Source organism: Lagopus leucura, unplaced genomic scaffold (genome assembly GCF_019238085.1).
Source record: "Lagopus leucura isolate 7727_CA_CO unplaced genomic scaffold, USGS_WTPT01 Super-Scaffold_100024, whole genome shotgun sequence".
Taxonomy (NCBI): Eukaryota; Metazoa; Chordata; class Aves; order Galliformes; family Phasianidae; genus Lagopus; species Lagopus leucura.
Window position 1 is genome coordinate 8,286,491 of NW_024962276.1, and position 24,983 is coordinate 8,311,473.

Below are 24,983 nucleotides of genomic sequence, written 5' to 3' on the forward strand. Positions count from 1 at the left end.
GATTCTATGATTCTAAGTCTGTTTTGTAATCTTTCTGAAAGCAGAGGAGACAAAACTGCAGCTCCTTCCCCATCAGTATTGCCGTGGAATGGAACAAGTCTGACTTGTAGCAAAGGGGCTGCTGAGAATTCACACGTGTTGCCTTAGACCGGTGCAGGGTGTTTAGTCTGTATCTGTTTATTTTTTAGTGATGATGAAATTCCCAGCAGCGGCGATGAAGAGCCAGCAGGTGAAGCTCAGGAGAAGAGGAAGCGCCCTCCCAAACGAAAGCTGAAGGCGGAGGACTTCCCAGAGTTCATAGCCAAGAGGTACAATGACTACAGGACGTACCGGAACAGCATCCTGCAGAAATGGCATGAGAAGACAAAGCTGGCATCTGGCAAAATGGGCAAGGTGAGTCTCTGTGCGTGCCAACGTGTGGTTGGTAGGGATCTGTGGAACAGCACTTGGTTTGGAAGTCTCCTGTTGTGGATATTCCAAGCTGAACCAAGTTCTGCTTGATCAGCAAATAGTTCGTGTTTTACAACACGATTAGGAGTTACTATGCCCCTCCTCCTGTACAGCATGTATACTTTAATAGTATGGGTAATCGTGTCCTCATAGGATCCAGGTTCTCATAGCATCTGTGAGTTTAATATTAATCATTGAGAAGTTCATCTGAACCAGAGCAACAAAGGCATTTTATTATTAAGCCGTGCCTCAGGCTACCTCAGGTTGGGAATGGAAGGAGAGAGAGAGAAATAAAAAAAAATAAATAACAAAAACAGCAAAAATCTGTGCAACAAAACCTGAGCCCCCTCCTCTTGGAATGCTGTCTGCTTATCCGCTGACATGGAAAGATAGAGGAACATTGCTGCCTTGAGGAAAAGCTTTCTGCATTATCTGACACTAGTTAATGTTGTTGCAGGGTTTCGGCGCCTTTGAGCGTTCAATCTTGACTCAGATTGATCATATTTTGATGGACAAAGAGAGATTGCTACGGCGGACACAGACCAAGCGATCAGTGTACAGAGTGCTGGGGAAGAAGGAGCAGGATTCCCATCCAGCCCCTGAATATTTGCCTGAAAATTCGGTAAGGGTGTTTTGTTTGGATGGCTCGTGCTGTAGAACCAGTGAAACTCTCTGCAAAACAATTAGCCTTTAACAGGAAATATTCTTGTTTGTGAGACTGAAGAACCTGATTGGTGTAATGCAGTGACTAGCAACGGTATGTAGACGTTTCAATTCCAGTTTTATGGTGTGTTACCTCTTGTGCCAGTTCTCAACAGCATAAAACAACGTTTGGTCTCTGACTGCGCCCCTCCTGTAGGAGCTGGTGGTCACTAAATCTGCCCGAGGCAGTGGCTACAAAGCTGTGTTTTGACTCTGGAGTTTAGAATCTTTAACCCAGAAAGTCACAGAAAATCATACTGCGTGTCACTACAGAGTGTATTGGTAGTACGTCGGTTATTAATTTAGTATTTAAGAATGAATAAATACTCAATTCTGATAGATCATGTGGAATTACTGCGCTTGCAAGATGTATTTTTGCCGTTACATTACAAATATCTGTAGTATTTTGCCAGTCAGACTTTGTGTAGTCCTATTTATTTCCTAGCAAAGGTATCATAAATCTGCTTTGGCATTGGCAGCATTTCTGCCTTGCCTTAAAATGTATTCCTAGTCCTTAAAAGCTTTCTATGATGGGAGCTGTTCTCCATTCCTTCCTATTTTCAAGTGTTTACAAGCTGCTACATGTGAAGTTGTCAGAGCTGGGGATGAAAGCATGCGAATACGAGCGTTCAGTATTTCCTTTGTGCTTCTAGGAAGTCCTCCCTGAGACAGATTCCAACAGGCACCTGAAGGACATAGATGAGGAAATATTTGATGATGATGACTTTTATCACCAAGTAAGTGTCTGTCAATCTGTGTTGGCATTATGACTGCGCTTAGTTTTTGAATATTCACCAAGCTAATGCAGCTGGCTCTGTGGTCTGAGTCTGTCTGATCAGTGAATGTGAGTCAGCTCTTAGATCTGCAGTCTCTGTAGATTGTTCAGGAAATTTTCACACTCAGCTTTCCACATAGAGCTCAAACTTGTGCTGTGAATATGAACTTACTGCTATTCCTGGTGCTGCTGTGTTGGAGAACCAGGGCTCCAGCATTAGATCTCCATCCGTGATTCTCACAGATGAACATTGCTACACAATAGAGAAAAATTACTGAATTATCCAAGGGTGACTTGTTGTTGTTGTTGGTAGAGTACGGTAATGAAAAATGATGGTAGTAGATCCTTAAAAGCACCGAAGTTATTTCATCTCAGCTGAGCTCATCTGCTTAGAATGAAAGAACGGCAGGGCTTCTGTGGAGCACTTTCCTTGGAGTTAGGCCAGGTTGGATTTGGGCCAGCTATTCTTTTTATTTGCACGATTCTTGGGAACAAGGTATCTGTGCTAAGCGCGGGAGGCTGAAGCTTAGGAAAACCTTGTGCTTGTAATGTATTTAATAAATGGCAGTGCCAGCTTCATAAAGTACCGAAATTGCCACGTGTTGAGGAAGACGTCTTATCTCAATGCATGAAAAACTGCTTTTGCTCTGATGATCCACGGAGTGTTTTCATGTCAGGACTAAACAAATATAATTATATTCTTAGAAAGGCAGACATTTCCAATCTGAATTAAAATAGGTAGCGAAGTGTGTGGGCAGTGAAAGAGAGCTGTCACCATGTAGCTGTGCTGGGTTGACTGATGTAGCCAGAAGAATTCAAATACTTCCAAAATTTGGGATTTCACGTGCAGAGCCAGGACTAGAGGTGAGTAAAACAACATGGTGACACAGGTCTGGGGATGGGAGAGCACCTCCCAGAGTGGTGTTGGCAGCAGTGGCTGAGGAGACCAAGTGTGTTATGCAGTGAGATGACATCGTCCTGGGATTTGGGGTCCAAGTGAACTGTTAGGACAAGAACAAATACAGTAGGTGCAGTAAAATAGAGGAGTGGTCAAGGAGAAATGTCTGTGAGTGACAGCCTTCAGACCTGTGCAGGTAAGGTGCTTATTGACTATGAAACGTTGAAATTTTTGTAAGAAAACTAGCAGTGGTCTGTCTTCATTTCTAATAACTTTAACTTCGATAAATCCTAACTTCAGAATTATGACTAGTTACAGCTTAGCTTTTCCCCTCACTGGTTAATTGGGGTGCTGGGGTTAATCTAAATTAAAACTTAAACTAATAGAGGTCATTGAGGGAGGAGAATCACCTGAGTAAAACAAATGGGTCTGCCAGGCACAACTGTGTCTTGGCCATTTCCCAAGAGGGAAGCGGCAGCAAATTGGAGTTGTTTCAGCATTCAGGAGAGGTGAAGGATGGGTGACACCAGTTTAATGTTCGGCACCTCCGGAAGCGTTCCAGATTGCATTCCTTGCTGTACCAACTGCTGCCTCCTGCAGCACACTGCATGGAAGCGGGACCCGCCGACAACATCTGGCTGCACAGCAAGGAATGGGTGCAACTTCTGAAACCCCACGGACTCTAAATATGGCGCTTAGCCTGGCGGAGGCTTTAATCACTTACTACTCTTTGGCAGCGGGCTCCGACAGCTTATCCTAGCCTCGTACATCACGCACAGACATCTGCTGAGCCGCGAGGCAGCTACACATTCATTTTCCTTTCTTGTTGTTGTTTTTTTTTTCTTTTTTTTTCCATCCCTCCCTCCCTTCCACCCTTCTCCTCCCGTCCCCAATATGCTTCTTGGGAGAGATGATCTGTAAAGATTACTGCTTCATTGTGTGCGAGTAATTGTGGGGATGCCAGCCCCTTGACAGACACGGCGCAGCACCTGTTCCGCTGACCTGGTTAATTTCTTCTGTTGAGTGGGATTTGGCAGAGATTGGAGCTGAAGCCAATTCAGTGATAAGGCTAAAGAAAATGGCTGTATGTTTTCTGTCACCTCCCAATTAAATTGGTTTCATAAAGTGCTTTCCTTTATTTGTCAGGGTGGTAAGCTGAAGCTGAACATTGCATTCAGAAAGGGTAGAGTGCATTACAATAGAGTGCTGACAATACAGAGAATGTGTTTTCTTTCAAACGGGTCATAACTGTGCAGTGCTTTGTGTGCATATATGTGTGTGCTTGTCTGTGTGTACACGTATAAATATTGGGTAGAAAGGGCACTGCTTCTTCAGCAGTAATGGGCAGCAACATGGCTGGAGCTGAGGCTGCTCAGGAACAGTGCCCTCCATGCATAATACTTATTGCACAGCATATCTGTGCATCTAAATGGGGGCTTTTGTCTTTGTTTGTAAATTTAGGTCCAGACCTTTTTTTTTTTAGTATTGCTTTCATTTCTCTGAATGCCGTTTGGTAATAATTTATTTTGGTTGCTACTTATTGCAGAATGGTGAGATATATGAGAGGAAAAAATGTTGGTAAAGAAGGATGTGAGACACCAATTCCTGTATGTTTCAGTGCAAAATTAAGCAATTAAAAATGAACGAGATCTGATCAATGCACACAAATTAATGGTAACAGAATGCCTAGCTGTACTATTTTATTATAGAATATAATCCCGAGCTGTGTAATGAATCTGTTTTTCCTTCGGATAACCATGATTTTCTTGTCCAGACCTTGGAGGCTGATGGAATTCAGTATGTGGGGCTGGGGGACCTTACAGGGGTAAGGTTGGGGTTGAACTCTGTTCTGTTGTTGGTCCCTCTTTGCTTTCTCTCATCTCCTTCAGTTGGTGATAAGCAGTTACAGTTCCTTGTGGCAGCCCAGGCTGAGTGCTGATGTACGGCTGGGCTGAAGGGTGCAAGAACTGTTTCCAAAAGATCCTCATTAGTGACAGCAGCTGAGAGGCCAGACTCCATTTCCTTTCCTCCTAAACTCTTGTTGGTACATGGTTTTAAAGAGGAGAAAAAGGCTGGATGTTTTTAGAAGTCATATTTACATGGAATTCACTGCGGCCAATATTGCAGCATTAGGGCTTAACATTCCGTCCTGCTGCCTGAGAGCTGCTGCTCTGCTGTGCTACAGTGGAGATTTTATTATTACCTTGAAATACTTCGCTAAAGAGAGAGTGGAAATGGGTTTCTTTCCAACAGGAATTAGGGTAGTGTTCAGATGCTAAGAGTTGCACCGATGGCAGCTCTTCCCAGAACAAATGTTCCTCATTGATGGCAGCAGGTATGTCTAAGGAGAGGCAGGAATATATGTAATCCCTTTTTCTCTCTGTTCTCTTGCTCCCTCCTCCCCCTGATGCGGTTGTGTTGTACATCACTGTGTTTTCTGACAGCTTTCTTTGCTCCAGAAATGGTACAGAGCTGGGGATGGGAAGGGGCAGAGAGCTGCCCTTGGGCTGCAGTTTGCTGGGGTTTGTCGGGACACTGCATGAGGTCTGCATGGCAGCTGAGGGACCTGTTTGTGCCTGGGCTTTGCTCCCAGCAGTGGGAAGAGCTTTGTTCTGTTTGTTGTGCTGCTGTTCCCTTGGGAAGGAGTTGATGTCATGGAAAACTGTGGAGGAGCTGTGATTCAGTCGTTGTTCCTTGTAGAGTGGCATCTCATGTACCCACACACAGGGTCAGAGCTGGCAGCAAAACGTGCTTCCTTGTTCCTAGCTTTGCATTTGGAATTCCTCCTCTAAACTGAGTGAGTGCAGGCAAGCTCCTGGTTCCCTTGCTAAGGTATTTGTAGCTCGCTTTGTTCCTCTTCTGGGTTGTGTGCACTGTACAACTTTTTAAGGCTCTTTACACCCTTGCATCCCAGCCAGGAGTGGCCCTGAAGCAGTTCCCAGTCACACGCCGTTTTTCTCTCCCAGGTATTTGATAATGCCATGAACAAGTGATTACTAATCTAGTAACTATTACAAGTGGATAATGGTGAACAGTAGAGAGAAGACTGGCTTTCTGACAAGCTGGTTTACCTTAATTAAACTGGTGAGTGATTAATATGGACAGCTGATCCTGTGACTTTAACAAGACGTGTTTTGAGTTTTGTGTGAAGAAGAGACGTCTCGAACCATCCTGCAGGTTAATGGCAATACAGTGCTATTATGCAGCGTGTGTCTTTCAAATGCCTGGTTAATAACACGTTCTAAAGCTTGATTTGAAATGTCTCTTAAGGGGATATGAGAAAACACGGGTATGCCATCCCTGCTTTGTCCAAAACTGAATTTCAGCAAAGTTTTTTTTTAAGGTGACCGTCCAGTGATTCAGCTTGTGCTTTCGGTGTGTGTGTTGTAAACAGATGATGGGTTGTTAGGTATTGAAGTGTTTCATGGGGAGTTAAAAGTAAAATTTGGGCTGTGGTATAAATTTTCTCTAGTGCTGCTGGAAATGGAGTTGTGACCACGCAGTGCCAGCTTAAAGGGGAGGAGGAATGTCTTGTTTCTGTGTCCAAGCAGGGTGCACTATGAGGTGCATGCTTCATAGAAACCACCTCCTCCTTATTTATGCTGTTCTTAATAGTTGTAAAGTGTATGAGAAGGAAACAGAAAAATAACGTGACTTACCATGTCTGTCCAAAGAATAAAGGAGATAAAAGAAATAAATTAGAAAGCATTGGAATGGCATTGATAAAAGGCCACGTTGTCAACTTTCTGCTGGGGAGCAGAGTGACTTTGCATTTTCACCACCAAGGAGGGTAAGCAGTTGGTGTTCCTGTTCTTATTGCTTTACTTGGACTTCACACGTTGTCCTCAGCTTCTCTGCTCCTCACTGCCCAACCCAGCCAAGGGCAGCAAAGGAGCGCATGGCTCTGGTGTGCTGTAGCAGAAAGCTCTGAGCCTTTCCTGCAGGCTTTAATCACATCAGAGAAAAAGTGCTTCTCGTGTTCCAGTTCTGTTTCTAAGGCTTGTAAACTAAACTGTACCCCATGGTACACTACTTTTGCAAGGTAGGAATGCAGAGTGGTCTGTGAGGGTGTAGAAAGGCCCTTTTGTCACCAGGCTGCTTTGGGCTGCGTGTAGCTCTTTGTTCCAGCTGGCAAGTCCTCAGTCTGCACATCAGAAAGGTCAGCAAGTGTAGTACTAAGAACACTGATAGATAGTGCATGAAAATGAGACCTAACCTCTGCAGGGCAAATTGACCTCTGAAATGAGAAATGAATCTCTATTACCCTTGAACAACACCCTGATGGCATTTCTAAATCCCCCTAATTTTGTACAGTGTGCTTGCTTCTCTTTAATCAGCAGAGAAAGGAGTCCTTGTGAGGTGAATTCTTCTGAAAGCACACATCCAGTGTGAGCTTTACCAAAGGCTTTGGAGCTGGTAGAGGCAGGCACATGGCTTCTCCTGGCTTGGAGCTGGCAGCTGAGCTACAGGCTGTGTTTGTTTGCATAGCAGAGAGAGTTTGTGTTTCTGAAGCTCAGGGAAGATGGGAAGGGGTGAAGGAGGGAAAGCAAAATAGGATATGTTTCAAATCAAAGCCTTTTGATGCTGAAATTGCCGAACTCAAACTGTCTTCACACATCAGAGCTTAATTCTGATAGTGATTTACCTACACTTCCTAGTTAATAATTAGACATTGGGAGACACCATATATCACTCCTAATGGAATATATGGGGTCTGATGATCGTTTTCTGTTTTGACTAATAAATTTTAACCCGAATCTCCAAGCTTAATGAAATATTACAGCTTCGGAAGTGTTTTAAGTCTTGTGCTGTGAAAACAGTGTTACGTTATTCAGTAAATGAGTTTATCATTCATTCCGTACCCTGAGCCCTGGTGGCTCTGGAGCATGGGCTGAGTGCAAGACTCTGAACTAGAAAGCGGAAAAACTAATCAAATCCTTAAAGACCAAAGGCAGCGAGGCAGGTCTAGACTGACTTTTTCAGCAGTAGCCTCTGGCTACATCCGCTTTTATTTTAGTAACCATTGTTAGCATGATTTATAACGTAAGCCTTAAGACGTGCACTATTTAGATATAGCAAGATGCTGCACAGCTTTTATTTCTCTTTCCTTGTTTCCCTCTTGTGCCCGCTCCGCTGTAATTCCCCCTCACCTTTGTCTCCCCTTCCTCACCCCAGCCTGGCTGCTGGGGCTCCTTCAGTGCAGCGTTCAGCATCAGTCCCGAGGTCAGCAAGGCTCAGTGCCCCACGGAGCAGCCGATCTGCTGGACGTCAGGGGAGTGCAGAAGGGGCAGCTGCCTGCAGGGCTTGTCACCTAGTGGTGCACAGGGTGCTTATGGTGCAGCTGCAGGTCTGTGGGGTCGGTGGGCCTCCAGGAGGGTCAGGTCCTGCTGCAAAGCCTTGCTGCTCAGCTCGGAGGAGTTCTGCTGCCTTACCTCTGCCTGCACAGCTCTGCACTTTTTCTGCACCTTGTGCCAAGGAAGCGAGATAAGAGGAGACAGTAAACGCATCCTATTGCCAGTACAGGAAGAAACCACTGTAACATAGCTGCGCTGTTCCTTGCCACTGTTAAAACCCTCCCTCCCACCTTGCTTTTGACAGAATATTGACTAGAAACCAAGATCCCATTTCTGCTTAGCCTTAAGGGCAGCTGTTTACAGAGTGGCAGTGTTACATAGGTTTACTGTGTCGTATGTCTGTGTAACACTGGATTTGGATCTTGTATTTAGCTGCCAGAAGTGACGGTGATGGAGTGGGAGAGATAAACTGATAGATTGTGTGCCAGAAAGATGTTGGGAATCAATCAGATAAACGGGGCAGAGAAATAGCTTGCTGTTTTCTAGTGATAATAAACCAGAGACCTCAGTTCCAGGAATTTTTAAATGTAATTGCTGCAGTAATAATCTCTAAAAATAAGCAAATAGAAAGAAGTAGTGGCAGGGTTTTAATTGGACTGGAATTGCACTTTTTTTTTTTTTTTTGGTGCTTGAGTGTCACTGGTATAGAAATTATAAAAAAAAAAAGTCATAAAATGATAACTGCCTACTTTGATGGCATTTTCTGTGGGGTGCATGCCTTGCACCTTCATTCCAGTGGTGCATTTATGTGCTCAGGAGATGCAGTGAGTTACGCAGTGCCCAGGGGCAGCACCCGTAGCTCTGTGGCTGTTGCTCAGCTGGGACTGACCATGGTGCTCCAACCTTCCTCCTTCAGCAAAAATACAGGGGAGAAGGAAAGTGCCACTCATCCTGTCTTTAGTACGCTTGTTGGGTTGGCTGGGCCTCTCATTTCCAGGGCTGGTTCTGGTTTGGGTGCTGAAATGGAGGCATCTAGAAGAGATCTGTGCCCCTGTGTTCCCGAGGGTTTGTTTCTGTTCTCTGTGTCGCTGTGCAGGCTCATCCCGAGGCACAGCACGTGCCATCTACAGTGAGGGTGATAAACACGCAGCCCTGGTCAAGTATCCAAAAAGGCTGTTCACAATGTTCTTTGCTCTCAGGAAGTGAAAAGGACAAAACCTAACCCTCAGGACATGAAAAGAAATGGAAAAACCTGCTTGAGCATTCCTGCTCTGGCTGTAAAAATTACATTGCTGTTCTGTTCCTCAGAGTGTGAGCGCCGAGCAGCGCTTGTGTTCTGTTTTGTGAAGCCATGTGGGGCAGAGATCTCACTGCACATCTTCCAGCGTTCCACCCCACGTCAGTAGGAGTTGTGTACGGCAGCCTGTGAAAGCTCCCATGTTTTCACACTCCCAAAAGCCCAACAAGCAGTAATGATCCCTGAAATACAAACTCAGCTCTTCATTCTGCCCCATGGGGAGGGACGGCCGTCTCCCTTGGGAACTTGGGGCTGCACATTCCTCAAGCTTTCTTCAGGAAAGTTTTCTTGAGCCTGTTTGCATTCACTTGTCTTTGTTGTGCTTCTAACAAGGGTTGCTGTCTTTCTTCCAGCTCCTTCGAGAACTGATAGAGCGTAAAACCACTTCATTGGACCCCAATGATCAAGTCGCCATGGGCAGGTGAGTAGGAAGTTGTCTGCAGCATCACCAGCTCCTTTCCAGCCCTGAAATGCAAAACTGCTTGTGAGCTTCCAGTCCTCCCTGCTGGGAGAGGAGCTATGGGAGTGTGTGTGTGTGGGGAGGGGGGGAAAATTCATTAGGTGAAATTTTGGAAGTGAAATAACTTTTATCCTTGTAAAATACTACCCAAATTTTAGTGCAGTGTGTCAAATGTATTTTGTGTACGTCTGAAATACTATGGAAAGCCATTCACTATAATTTAACACGATATAGACAAAATTACATTTAAGTGGTGATTACATTGTACATTTATCTGACTTTACAATAAAATAGATTACAGTAATTAAGATTATATTAAGATTGCAGTAATTGGATTTTGGTAGATTTTTTTCCCCGATGTTGAGTTTTCGTTGTATAAATCAGGTGAGATGACGCTCATTTTCATAGAAAATATATTTATAACTTGGAGAAGTTTTTCCCTGCTGAGAACTTCTTTGGCTTGATGGCGTTCTGTCTGAGCACTTCGAGCCCTGCCTCCTCAATTCCATTGGGAATCAAGCAGCACTTTCTGAAAACGTTGAGTGCTTTTCTTTTTTTTATGTAGTTCTCCTTTGTAAGAGGTGGAACGATATGTGGGACTTCCTGCTGGTTTAATAGGCAGAGATGGTGGGAAGAAATACTTGCTTATCATTCACCATGCTATGCAGAACTGAGGGAGGCAATAAATTCAGTGCATCTGCTGCACTGTGGTGATTCTGTTCATGAGGACCCAGTTTGGAGCCTGGTGTGGCTGGAATGAGAAGGGCTTGTTTACCTGCCACGTTCTTGAAGTGACTCAGTAACGTGGTCGTTGGGGTTTCATACTTGTTGTCCTGAGGTCCTCATCTCTTTTATTTTTGCAAATGCAGCAATCAGAAGAGCTGGGAGAGGCCTCGGACCTCAGTGTGCCTAATGCTCGTTTGCCTTGTGGTTTTAAAAATCATGTAACTGTGATTTTACATTCCTCAGACAGTGGCTGGCCATCCAGAAGCTACGAAGCAAAATAAAGAAGAAAGTGGACAGGAAAGCCAGTAAAGGAAGGAAAATCCGGTGGGTGACAGCTTCTGCAGGCAGCCTGAAGTTCTGGTTTTGCCAAGTAGATTTGCACTACAGCAGGTTGGCTCTGGGGTGCACTGGCACACTTGTTGATCCCCTTCAGGGCAAGATGGCCTGAGACTTCCTGTGGGGAGTCTTAATGGTCTTTGAGCCTAAGGTGAGGGGTTGGTTGGATGCAACCTGTGAGTGCTGCCAGATCAGTTTTAGCAAGAATGTTTGTTGGTCTCAGAACACACCTGCAGGGGTGTACAGATATCCCTAAGCAATTTGGGGTTGTAACTTCTGGTGAAAGCCAATAAGCACTTCTTGTGCAATATATATTTAGCAGGCTGAAATGTGGAGAGCAGCTTGAGGGGAAGACCTGTAAGCAAGCCCAAGTGAGGTGGATGCCTGTTTCCCACTGACAGTTGGAATGTAGAGTCTAAACTCTATTTTCAAGTCACATCACAGCTTTCTTTAGCTTCAGATTCTGATTCCTCAGTCAGTAATGCAGGTTTCCCATGGAAGAACTGTCCATTCTGCAGGCTAGAGAGGGAAAGCAGCCTGGAGAAGATAGTTGCTAGTTTTATTTTTCCCCTCTGCAGAGCAGATATATTAGTCTGCCTGAGTTTAGCATGACTGCATGATTTGTAGTGAAGGAGGTGTTTGTGGCAGGGAGGCATGCTGAAAAGCTGCACCATATCCTGAAAAATCTGCAACATTAACCATCCTTTTGTGAGTAAACTATAAATCGTGAGTTGAGATGGCATCTGATAGAAAGTCAGTGGAGTCAGTCTGGGTCAGGCCTGGCATAGCAATTTTTAAGATAGATGTCATAAGATAATTTATTAGAAGAGGGAAGAGCTACTTTGTTGGCCTGAAAAGCCTATAATTATTGACTATCAATATTCTTTTCTGTCAGCATCACGCATAATTGGATATATTCATGATTCAGTCAAAACTACTGAGAGCATCACACAACTGAGTCAGACTCATAAACCTTCAGGAATGATGGGGGATTCTCGTTGTGAGCAATCTGTGTGCTTCAGCGTTCCTGAGATGGGCCATCTTGCTGAGTCCATTGCCTCAGATCTTAGGTGCCTCTTTATTTTGTTCTCTGAATGAAAGTTGCGCTGACCCCTCAGGAAAAATGTCAGTATTAACACGGAGGTAAGCTCCAGCATCTTGTTCAGAATAGTCCAGTAGAGCCCAAATGGGTGCCTTTAAATGGATGTCACCCTAACCACATTGCTTCTAACATTGCTTAGCAGATGTTCTCTCTTCCCCCCTTTTCTCCCTTAGATTGAGGTAGTGGTTCTTACATTTCTTTTCATACAGGGTTTGGAGATCCTGGGAAGCAAAGCGTCACACGCTACATTTCATCCATCTCTGTAATTCTTCCTTTTTTAGCAATGTTTTTCCAAACCTTCAGTGTTAGAGCGTGTCCAGGTGAAATGTGCCAGTTCACTGCGTGGTCTGAGCATCTCCAAGCGCTTTCAAAAGCATTTGCCCTTGTGCTTGACATGAGGACCTGTCCCCTTCATACGTGGAGAGATTGAGGCACCAAGGGGAGAAGCAAGCCATTCCAAAAAGGGTGAGCTTAGGAATGCTGGTGCCCAGCCCTGTGCTGTCCTGCTCAGACAGTCCTTTGGTAGCTGTGGAGGAGCAGTGTGTGCACACCTTTGTTCTTGTCAGTGATGTCTGGTCCTTTGCTGCTGCAACATGGGATGTGGTCCTGTGGATGGAGATAGATAGCTTGTATCTGCTAGAGCAGGCTTTCCAAAGTCCTGCTTATGAACACATGGCAATAATTAGTTCTGAGCAAACAAATTTGTGCCAGGGAATTTATCAGAATTGCTCAGTCCCAACAGCACTGTGCAGCCTGTAAGCTTTGAACTGTGGGAATCAATCAGTTGTTGATGTGAGTGAGCTGTTTCACGGTTCAGCCTGTTGACCCACTGTCTGTTGCAGCACTGGCACGTGGTGCTGTTGTCTGTTCCCCAGTTTGATCATACTTTGTTAGGTCAGCACAGCTCCTTCCATTCCCAGAGAGGCCCTTGTGTAAGGGTGAGCATGTGCTGTGCCTGAAGAGCCATTCTGAAATATTCTTGTAAGTTAAAAAATCCCCTCAAGGGAATGTTCCTGCATAAGCAAACAAAAGGGAGTGCAGAGGTGACAGAGAGAAAAGGTGATTCTGGGCAAATGCTTGTGAATCCTTTTGCCTGCTATTTGTCAAGCTCTAAAAATAGCAGCAACTTGGATAAAACATTTCTGAGGCGGGAGGTGGTGTGGCAGTGTACATCAGAAGCTGCTGGTTTGGAACCTCCTGCACTTACACACGAGGGTCTGAAGGCACGTTCTCGCTCTGTTAAAGTGTGCATGTCGGGTCCTGAGTGTAAGTCGTGAACAGCTACTGCCAGCTCCTAGCCCAGGACAGAAAGCAGGAGGGGATTCCTGTATCTGTAGGTGCACCGCAGCTAGCAGAAGTATTTTGGTGGGTCAGAAGCTGAGACAGATGCAGAGCTGCATCACCTTGGGCATGCCCCTTCTGTTCTTTGGGGTGGTCTTTCTCCTACCACCTTCTTTGCCTCTTTTTACATCCTGTGCTTCAGAGTTATTCGAGGTAAAAGTTTCCAGCTGTGGGTATTGCTAGGGGAGAAGGATTTTGATATCCTTTAGGTCCCATGCTACCAAAGAGCGTGGAAAGCATGATAGCAGATGGATGCTTGAGAATACCTGCTGCTCTGGTGCTTCTGCTGCCTGCAGAGGTCTCTGGGCACAAGCTCCAGAAGGCGATTAAGGCTCCAGCTGAAGGGCAGGCTGAAAGCAGTTCTTGTTTCTCTGCCTGCCTTTTCAGGGCTGTCTGTCTGGGAGTCTGATGAGGTGCTCACACACAATTAATGGATGCTGTATGTCCTCATTCTAGCTGTGCTGAAAAAAGGGTTTGCTTGTTAGTCATGCATTCAGTTCATTGTATCATCTGATTATTCTTCTGTCCATGTTATAAGAAAGGAGGAGGAGGGAAGGGAGGGAGAATTGCCAACTGTCAGTAGTAACTCATTAGATATCAGCCACCAGGAGAACCAGCACTTCCTTTGCAGGGGCTGATATGTTTCTATTCAAACAGCAACTTTTCATTAGTAGTTACTAATGTGCTGCCTGCTTATTCCTGCCCTGTTTAGGTATCATGTCCATAGCAAGCTGGTGAGCTTCATGGCACCTATTGACCACTGTACGATGAATGATGATGCCAGGTGAGTAATAGATTAATTATGTTTCTCAAATGGCTTCATGACAGCGTGATATTGACCTGTTCTTCAGTCTGTCGCCCTCTCCATTTCTTCTTATCAGTTAACCATTTGTCACTGGCATCATAGCCTGGGTGTCTTGGCCACATCTGTCCAGGCAGTCTGACTGAGCTTTCATGCTGTAATTACTGTGACACCAAACAAGAAATTTTCATAAATCTCGGTACCTACGTTTTTACTCCTGCTTTAAAATTACATGGATGTTGAAATCTTTTAGTTTTGTGGAATTATTCTAGAAATTGTCAACTATGTCACCTAACATCTACTGGTATGATTGAAAATTACAAAGGATTTGTCTTCTGACAGAAGTGGCAGCTATTTTAAATTCTGTTCAGTGTGCATTTCGTAGTGCAGGTAACAGCTGGGATGGTTCTGTCAAGATTCAGACCAGTCCTAAATGTTGCTTGTGTTTATCACTATTTAAAGGTGAGATGTTTTACTAGAAGACTGCACTGTTTTAATTTGCTAATTACTAAAGAGGGTGCAAGTTAAGTTTTGTACATAGCTGCTAGACAGTTCTATGTAGGTATGCACAGTTCTGCTGTGTAATTAGGATTTTTTAACTAAATCTTGAGGAAGGTTGTGGGAGGGAGCTGCTGTAATCTTTACAATGAATGGATGTCGGAGGCTCGAGCAGTGCCTTTCCCCTGGGTTGTGGAACACCTCTGTGCTTTGTGAGAGTAAAATGTCATTTGTCACTTTGGGAAATGGAAGCCGAATACCTGCTGCTCTTAGGCTGTTGCCTTGTGGGATATTTCAGAGACTTCTGGGTGAGAACTGTTCAGAATGCTGGCACTAAGACATCTTCTGTGCGCAGTTAGACCCGTGCTGTTTTGTCCTAAAGAGTTCAGGATGTTTGTCTTCACTTGCATACAGTTCCTATTGCACTGCCCTGCAGGTTGGGCAGGCATGCAGGTTGCTGCCCTGTCCCCACAGTGAGGGAAAGCTCAGTTTTGTGATGTGTGTGACGGGGAGGTGGAGAAAAAAAAGATCCTGATCCTAATAATCCAAGGGTTATCACAGTGTGCTTGCTGTCCCCAGAGGTGACATTGCTTCCTCCTTTGCAGCCCGCTGCGCTCACTTGTGTTCCAGAAGTTGTGCAGAAAACGCATTCTGCAAGCCAAAATTCTCCAAGTGCATGCAAATGGAAGGGCAGCAAACAGCTGGATTGTCATTTGGCTCAATGGGCTTCTTGGGCCTCGCTACACGTCCTCTGCCTGCCATCTTCATAACCCTGCCTCCCCTTACCCCTCAGCAGGCACCTGCAGCCCTCCTGGGAGTCCAGCTGACCCTCAGAACTATTAGGGGTAATGGGGTGCTGTCTGTGTGGTGCTGTGTCAACACAGTTATCGTTGTGGTGGGGCCAGAGTGTTCGAGAGCATCTCCTGGGAGTTCTCTGCACTTTGGAGGGGTTATTATATGGCTTGCATGTTTTATGGGTTCTTTGGTGGCAGCAGTGTGGCAGCAGCTGCTGCTGCTTACTGTCTGACTGCAGGAACTTATTCCTTACATTAAGTTTATTAGTTGCTTTGGAGGCCGCCACACGTTCTGTTTTAGTCACTTATCTCTTGGTGCTGCTTTAGCTGTCTAGAATGGAGCTGCCAATTGATGTGTTTGCACACCAGCAAGTGGGCCTGAGGGCTGCATTGCGTGTGCAGCTGTGTCTCATTCTGCCAGGATTGGGCTTTCAAGCAAACCCTGGGTAGGACAGGGCAGCACAGGCATCAGGCTGGGCAGTTCTGCTCACAGTTTTGCTCGTGGCCCCGTGGGTCGCCTTGGATGGTTGGCTCAGTGTGCTTCTGTGGCTGTGAACTGGGATGCCTGGAGGTCTGCAGAGAGGAAGTGTAAAAGACAGTGGTTTAGTAATAGCAGTATATCACTTCCTCGTTATAAGCCAGCAAAGCTTTTGTTTTAGACGAGGTGGAGCACCGTACTTCTCTAACAGCACGCAGCCACATTGGACAAGAAGAATTCACATGTGCTTTAAACTGCAGGTGTATTAATTAATAAGAAGGAGCCAAGCCTGTATACATGAGAGGGAAGCAGACATGATAACACCTTTCTTCTGTGACAGAAGAAGGTAACTTTATTGTTTCCACATGTGAATTACTACATTGAAAATGCAGTGTACGCTTGACAGGGATGTGACTGTGCTCTGAGCTGTTTTTTTTTCTTGCTCAGGCACTTAAAAGACGTGACCCCAAAGTAAACACGCATCAGAACAGCAGAGTGCTCTGTGTTGCAGTGTGACAACTGTAAAAGTATCAGTGAGCTGTGCATAAAGAAGAGCAGCAATAGAGCTGGCTGAACATTCCTCAAGTTCTACCAGTGGCCACAGTGTCAGGTAGATACCTGGAAAGTGGCAGTGAATAAATATGGATGTGCAGATGTGAATGGGCAGAGTAGTGCTCAGGCTCTGGTTCCCCTGGGGCTGTGCCAAGCCCTCACACCCCAGGTGCAGCCCCTTCACCACTGGGGCAAAAGCAGAAAGGAGTTGTCTGTGACTGCAGCACTGTATTGCCCAGCCCTTTTGTGTATGTTTGCACGGATAACTGGACGTAGGGATAAATCTGAGGCCTGGCTCTCCTGTGCTTTTGAGCCATCTTACACTGCTCTGGCTGTGCAGAGAAGGGCATAGCTTCTTGGCACAACTTAAAATCGTGCCAGATGATGCTGGGGCTCACCTGAAGGCTCCTGGGTGGCATTGGTGTGGCTGTGGGCAGCCAGGACTCTTGGGCACATCAAGTTTAACACTGGCTGGGGAAACAAGGAGCAAATGTGTGAGGAGAAACAACCTGTGCACTGCGTGGGGAAGGGGATGGATGGTCACTCCAGAATTGTTTTACAGCCTGAATTTGAAAAAAGAAACGTGCAAGTATAATGCTGCCTTTGTCAACATCACCGCCACGTTCTTTCTTATTCTTGCTGCTGGTTGGAATAATAGCATTCGTGCAGGCAATTAATCTTCCACTTGCCAGTTTTTCATGCACCCTACGCATGGGCATGGCTGTTTAACCTCGTGCTCACATATATTATGTTGTAATGTGTGGGACACTGGTGGCCTCGAGCTCTCCTCTGTTTTAACCCCTCACTGGTAGTATTTTAAAACATACACTGGAAAGTGATTTTTATGGTTATCTTGGGGTATATGTTTATAGACTTAAATACATTTATAGTACTCTTGGGCCAAGGTTCTCCTAATCGGTCCAAGGTCATTGCTATGTAAATGGGCCTGCCCTGTGACAAGGAAGCTGAAGGCAAAAGCTTGAATGTGAGTGCCTTGCAGTGGTGGATTGGAGGAGAGTAGTGGGCTCAGGAAGGAATGGATCTCTGTCAGAATGGCATCGTGTGGGTGTCACTTCCTGGGCTTCCCTTGAAATGTGCTTTTCCTGTCTTCTCCACCTGGGGTCCCTCCTTTGACACCAGCAGCTGCAACAGAGCTGGGGAGCTGCCCATCTTCTCTACTTTCTACCCTGGGAAAAGAGGCACAGGAGATGACAGACCGAGCCTCGAGGTTCCCAGTAAAGGTGTGCAGGTCCAGAGCCAAATGAGTGCATTTTCGTAGCTGCAGGAGTGGAGCCTCCAACCAGTCTAGTTGTGGTGAGGTCAGGTAAGGTCTGTGCTCCTGGGAGGATGTGAGTGGATTCTGGTGGTGGTACATCTCTCTGTCAGCTTTGATATATGAACCTTCAGATCTCTGCGCTGTATGTGTGTGCAGCAGAGACGAAATGTGGACATTTTGGAAGGAGGTCCAATATCAAATTACTGCTCTGTTTGAGGAACATCCTCATCATTTCACCTCTGGAGGATGGGGAACTTGTGAAAGAGGCATTCTTTAAGGACGCAGATGTTTGGTCCGCACGCCTTTATCTCCTGAGACGACTCAGGTTATTCTGACAGGTAAAACAAGATTGTGCAAATATGCAACAGTGATCTAATCAGCTGGAACAACAGCAATATTTTAACTGGCGCTACCTTTTAACAGCATCATTAAGGGCTCTCATTACTCTTTTATTAGAGGCTCACTCTATTTCTTATCAGATTACAGAATGAACATAACTCATGGCACTGATTTGATCTCTTGTTAAAGAGGATTACAGCTTTGCATTAACTTGGATTGACACGGTTTATAATTTGCTGTTGATACACATGCTGGTGGTGTCACATGTTTGACCCCCCTCCCCACAGCACCGCTGAGGAAAAGGACACCCATACATCATCATTAAAGATGGCACCGGTGCAGGAACGGGAGGCGAGGGGAGGCCTTCCTGCAGTAAGGCAGGCAGGACAAAAGAGGTGCATCCTCAGTGCAAGCTGAAGTTCAGTGCTGGCTGAAGGGCAACTTTGGGATGGGTCCTTTCTCACCTAAGTTAGCCCACAGGTTGCTGCTTTTGGGCAGAATTGATCGTGCACCAGGGCACCTCTTTGCCTGGCAGAAGTTATGTGGTCATCGTGTCCTTGCTTGTAGGAGCTGTGGGCCGTGGGGGCTTCAGGTTCTGGCTGTGTGCCCCTGCTTGGTACGAGAGCAGCCGGCCTGCTGTGCTTTTGGCTGCTTTAGTGCAAGCAGGCTGTGCCTACTGGGGAGCAGAGTGAAGGCACAGCTTATCCCACTGTGGATTAGAGCTTTGCTTTTGGATTCAGCCAGGATGTTGCGTGCATTCCCAGGCAGCTTTCTCACTTTTGCACTTAGTGCTGTTGCTCTGTCGCAGTGTGTCTTGCAGCAAGCAGAAGGGGGTACATCGTAGGAAATCCCGGTATTAAAAGATTAATTTACTTATGTGACACAAGATTTTAACGTAAGAAAAGTATAATAAAAAAAAGTTGGTGAGATATCAGCCTTTAACGTAGCTCACTTTGTGCTGTGGGTATTAAACACCATGAGACGAGATTAATGGGGGAATTTGGGTGCTGAGATTGTCAATCCAGCACCGTTCATCACGACAGAAGTCCCCGCCAGCAAGCAAAGCATTTCTTCCTGGAACAACTGCGGCTCCCGTGCTGCGTGGCACAAGCACTGGCAACTGCCAATGAGAAGAACCTTCCAAGTTTGTACAGGCACAGCCTGGAAGAACATCAGTCCAGGTTTGCACCTGCGTTGTTGTGTGAAACAGAGCAGCGCTGGCATCGAGGGCTGCCTCTACAGCGTGACATTTTGGGCATCGTTTGTTTGGTGGATTTTGACCCCATAACTTTTGGCTCAGCCTTAGAAGTCGACTCATGTCGATGCTGTTATGTGCCCCAGGTGGCCTTTGGCTGCAGTGCTTGGAAGGGCTGCTGTTGGAGGAAGGAGTCGCCATATGTTTGGAGGCTGGCAGTAGTGAGGTGGTACCCGTGACCCCAGCTTGTGCCAATGGGCTGAAATCATCGTGTCCCAGTGTCTGATGTTTGACGTCCCTGGTAAGAAGACAGACGCCTCTGTTATGGAAATTTCCTGTTTAAAGGGAAAAAAAAATAACCTGTTAAGAGCTGCAGGATGATTTGTCGCCCTTCCTTTGTGAGACAATTTGTCTTCTCCTGCATCAAATCTGTTATAAAACAGTCAAGCTGTGAAAGAGGGAAATCATCCTAGGAATATGGGATGTTAAGGTACACAAAGAATGGTCCCTCCGTGTGGGGTGTGCACAGCGTTACGGTGCCTGCTCTGCTCAAATGCCCATCTGAAACAGGGACCGAGAAGGCAACGTTTTATGGATTTCATGGGGAAATTAAAGCTGCTAGGAAACGTGATGGCAGAGCGTGCTGGAGCTTTCTGAACCTTTCCGCCTTTTGCTGCTTCTCCTGCCACTTCTGCATCTTTTATATATCATGTTGTAAAGGCTCACATGAAACTGTGAATGCTGTTGGGACTGAAATCAGGATGAGAAAGCTTCCTCTGCTGCAGTTGCTGATTGTGTCGCATGTGAGGCCGGTGAAGAGGCAAGAGGCCGTGTGCTGGCTTCAGGGTAGGCTGGGCAGCACCGGTGATGGGTGAGCATTGTGAAGCCTGGCAGATTCCACGGCAGCAGCCTGGCTGTCCACCTGTCATTTCCCACTCCCTGGCCTCACTGTGCAGAGTCCCTTTGTTTAGGGCAGGAACCAGCTTCCTGAAATATTATAAATCTCGTGCCTGGTCTCAGGAGACAAACCAGAGGTCACATGTCACCGCTCATAATTTAAAGCCATGGGGCTAAAAGCATTTGCACGGACTTGAAGGACCCAATCCTGACCTGCCTGAACGAGAGGGAATAGCAGCAGACCTTTCTGAATCTCCTTCAAGCACTGGGCACGGCGATGAGAGCCGTCTGCTGTGTAATTTATAGCTGGAGTTGTGTGTCTGGGGTTGGGTGCTGGGAAGTGAGGGAGAAAGAGAGAGAGAGTGCCATCTCGTGGGGCTGCCATTGGTGTGGGATGGTCATCATGTCATGGGGCTGCCATCAGAGTGGGACGTTTGGCACATCATGGGGCTGCCAATGGCACGGAGCTGCCATTGACACAGAGCAGTCATCGTGTTGTGAGCTGCCATCGGTGTGGATCTGCTGTCATCCTGTGGGCTTGCCATCATCTCCCAGGCCAACCATCTTGCTGCCCTGCTGCCCTGCAGCCCCACATGACCCCACAGCACTGCAAGCACACTGCTGTGCTTTGCGCTGTGTTTTTGAGGCCCCTGGCTTTCAAAGACCCCCCAGTATTTGAGTGCTGCTCTGATGATGGCTGCTGCTTGTTTTGCTCCCCATCAATCCTAGAATTGTTGCTGCAGAAGTGTCAGAGTGGGAAATGCACGTTAGGTGTGTGAAAGCAGAGCCAAATCCCATATGCTGTGTGCTGATTTTGAGCAACACTTTGGGCCAGAAATTGAGAAGGAAAGCACTCCAGCTTATTGTACCTTCCTGGGTTCCTGCTGTGCTTGCTCAGAAACCAGTAACCTGAATTTCCTACTGGTGGACAAAAGATTTCTTAGGATACGGATGGAAAACTTCCCAAGCAAATGACAGGCAGCCTTCTGTGTTCATCAGGTGTGTGCTTTTCATCCTCCATTTCTTGAGGGGTCTTCATGCTGTATCTTCCACTGGTTTTTGTGAATTAAAAATGCATTGTTCCCGGTGGAGGATGTCACGAGCAATGGGGTAGTTGTAGTTATTTCAATACTGCTTGGGGCATCTTCTAAATTATCTCTTTTTTTTTCGTCCTGGAAGAGGAGAAGAAGGAAAAGATACATGGGAAAAGGCACAGCGATGTGTTGGAGGGTATTTTTGTAGAAGCAGCACAGCAGTGACTCATGTGGCAGTGCTGTATTAATAGCACTCTGAAAAGAAAGAAAAAAAAAACCACCAGAAATGGAATTTTTCCCCTTAATTTTGTTCTTCTACCAGCGTGCAGAACTGTATTTTTTTTTTTTTATTAAAAAAAAGGAAATGGCATGAATGTAATTACACCAAGTGGCCCGGCGTTGGCTGTTCGGTGCTGTGTGGGGATGGCTTTGTTTTCCCTTTTGTGTCTGATGGAAGAGGGGCCGAGCAGTGGAGCTGGGGAGAAATGCCCAAATAATGAAGGTGCCGTACTCACACACATGCTTTATGGCACATGGCTCTGTGGCTCGTGATCATTTGTTTCCAGAAACGGGTTTTATGATAATACAGTAAAAATATTAAATTAGAAAATGCCTCACTAAGGGTGATAAAACCTTACTACAGTGGAAATAGGTAATTATCCCCTCTACAGCCTAAATGACAGTTTAAAAGAAATAAAAATGTTAGTGCTCATTACTTGCTTTTGTAGGTTGCAATAAAGGGTAAGTTAAATTTTAATTCAAGGAAGACCCCTGTATCGACCTGCTTCCTCGCACTCCACCTGAGCTGTGAGTGCTGTTCATTACTCAGCACAGCGTTGGCACCGGTGCCCCTCGGTGCTTAAAGTCACCTTCCCTTGTCCGAAGGCAGCAGCCTTGTGCTGGGCTGGCTTGTCTCAAGTCGGTGGCTCAGGTCTGATGGTTGATAGACGTGGGTGGGGGAGAGAAACTGGATGTTTTGTAGCCAAAATCCGGGCTCGTTACGCTTAGCCTTAAGGGGGCTGGGAGTATTAAAATCCACACTTACCCTGGTGAATTGAAACAGAGACAAGGTTAAACCTGGAGGATTGATGAGTTTTACTCTCTGCATGGTTAAATCCTGCTGAGGGGAGATGCTGTGAAAGAAGGGCAGCCTGGATGGTGGGAGGAGGGGGGAAAGGAAGAAGGTTGTGTTGTCGTGTTTTCTTTAGCAGGGTAAAACGCTCGTTCTGATTCAGATCGGAGGGACCCTCTGGCTTTGCATCCCTGCTGGGTGTCTGCCTGTGCTGTGTGCTTTCCTGGACTGTTCCATTTCGGGTTTAGCATTGTGCTGGGAGGAGAGGAGCAGTGCAGTGGGCAGGGAGGTGCTGGGCTGGCGCTGCTGTGCTGCCTGCGAGCAGCAGGGCTGGATGCTGCCTCCTGGGCACCAGCTGTGTCTGAAGAGTTGGGAATGTGCAGAGGCTGTGCTGTCCCTGAGCAAAGCGTGGAGGGAGGGAGGGAGCAGTGTGTGTGAGCTGTGTTGATAGCCGAGCTTCTCCAGAACACTCACTGCTGGAGCTCAGGGCTCTCTGGGTGCTGCTCACAGCACTGACCCCTGCTGTCTTGCTCTCTGTAGCTCATCACAGCTTTCCAAGCACCCGTTCTGCTTTCTAGAGGTGCCCTCTTGCTTTAAGGCAGGAACTCCTTCAGGCTCTGCACAAGAGCTGTTTCCCCACGCGTTCATTTGCAGAAGGTAGAGCAGCTGACTGATGAATCACTTCCTGCACTGAAATTAAGAGATGTGACCCAGGGGGTTACGAAGGGCCCTGTCCTTGTGCTCTGCCTTTGTGCCACCACTGAGCTTTGTCCTTTGAAGCCACTGGTTCGTCCTGGAGCAGTGAGGAGCTCTCCTTGCTCATCCCACAGCTGAGTACAACCAGCGTATTTCTTTCAAAGGGAAACTTGCTCCTGTGATTTCAACTGCTGCACACACGACATTAATTGGAATCTTGTTGCTGGGCCATGTTCGTTGCTTTTCAAGTACCATCAAGTGCAAGAAAACGTATGGGAAGAAAATTGTAACCCCACGCAGGCTGTCTGATTGAATCTCCTTATGGCTCTGCGGTCTCAAACATCCCGTTAAAGTACTCCATCGTGTTTTCTGACTTGAAGGCCCTGTCTGTAAAGGGCAAACTTTCAGAAAACCTACAATCTGTCTCAGGCGAGTCCTGCCCTTTGCTTGTGTTTATTAATGAACATCGTTAAATGCATTTTTAATTATAGACAGGCTTTCATTCCAGGGAATAACATCTCCCTCCTGCCTCCTCTCCCCAGGACGGAGCTTTATCGTTCGCTCTTTGGAAGAATGATGCGGCCTGAAGACCCTCAGCGTGGTTAGGATCCGGCACCGCCGCACCTGCAGGTTCTGCCCCGTTCTCTTTGCAGCTTCCCAGCCTGCTCAGCACCGGCCAACCGTCGTGCCAGGAGAGGGATGTGCTGTCCCTGCACTTCTATTAAACCCTCAAAGGTTTTTATTTTGAAGATTGGTGGGATTTTTGTTTTCTTCTTATTTTTTTTTGAGGCGTGCCGTTCTGTTCGTTGGCTGCGGGTCTGGATGGGGTGACTTGATTTCCACTGAGTCAAGAGGATTTAAATGTCATTTACATAATTAACGTGGCCTTAAAACAGAGAAGAGGTGCTCTGCCTTGCAGCAGCCCCAGCTCCTGGTTCACATTCCAGTTTCAGAACGGCCTCTTTGCAGCCATGGACGTCACCCAGCCTGTGGTAGGCACACTGTGGGGACACACCTGGGGGTACTTCTGCAATTAGAACACCTTGGTGAATTTTTCAGTCCAGCGTTGATTGTGGACACTTAATTATTTCTGCTGATTGTGACTGTGAGCCCTCTTCTCTTCGCTGTGACCGTGACACACTTCTGAAAGATGGCAGCACTAATGCAGAGCTGCCAGAAGGCATCACGCAGGGTTTGTGGGCTTTCTGTAGCCAAAGGCCACAGTTTGGAAATGAAACCTCCATAAAGGGAATCTATTAGCCTGCTGTGATCAATGTGAAACCGAGGTTATCTCGTGTAAATAATACGTGCATATATGTGTATAATGAGAATGGCCATTGCTTGTGACCACAGGAACTGCACTGTCTTTGTTCTGTGGGATTTAATTAAAGCACTTTGTGAATGGATTTTCCAGGTTTGGTCGGTGCAGAAATGGCACCAGCAGCTCTAGCCTCTCTTGGGCCCAGCAACAGACAGTTCTTAACCAGAGGCTGTGGTGTCACTTTGCACAGAGCTGCCTGAGCACCAGCAGAGTGTGCACAGAGCAGCTGGAACTTTGCTGCAGAGCCTTGGCTGGTGCCTGTCGTGATAGTGGTGTGGGGCACAGCCGTGCAGAGCAGTCACGGGGCTGGGGCTGTACAGCAGGAGCTCATTGCCTGCACTGCTTCAGATTTGGAGTGAGTTTGTAGATTTGCTGTATCTAAATATGTGGGCTGACTGCAGGTCTGAGGCATAACTAGATTACGACTAGTTACAGGCACTGCTGCAATTAAATCAGATGATACTTTTGTCCATGTAATCTCTGGATTTCCCTTCCTCACGCAGCAGATTTTATGTGGTTTCACAAAAGCACTGCCAGCACTGTCGGTTCCTTGGTCGGTTCCTGCAGGCAGGACATGGGGCTCAGCCCTCCAGGGGATGATGGGTGCTGGAGCAGCATTGCTGTCCACAGGGCCTGGGTAAGAGCTGC

General features: G+C 46.5%; 1 protein-coding gene across 1 annotated transcript in view; it reads left to right on the top strand.

Moving 5' to 3' along the window:
* Positions 1-24,420, top strand: part of AATF (apoptosis antagonizing transcription factor) — a 40,982-nt gene extending 16,562 nt beyond the window's left edge. The window contains exons 6-12 of the mRNA XM_042879827.1: positions 189-393; positions 908-1,072; positions 1,806-1,889; positions 9,770-9,837; positions 10,846-10,926; positions 14,094-14,165; positions 23,557-24,420. Of these exons, the coding sequence (XP_042735761.1) occupies positions 189-393; positions 908-1,072; positions 1,806-1,889; positions 9,770-9,837; positions 10,846-10,926; positions 14,094-14,165; positions 23,557-23,620 (739 nt within the window). The 3' untranslated portion in view covers positions 23,621-24,420. The remainder of the gene's footprint in view (positions 1-188; positions 394-907; positions 1,073-1,805; positions 1,890-9,769; positions 9,838-10,845; positions 10,927-14,093; positions 14,166-23,556) is intronic.
* The last annotated feature ends 563 nt before the right edge of the window (positions 24,421-24,983 follow it).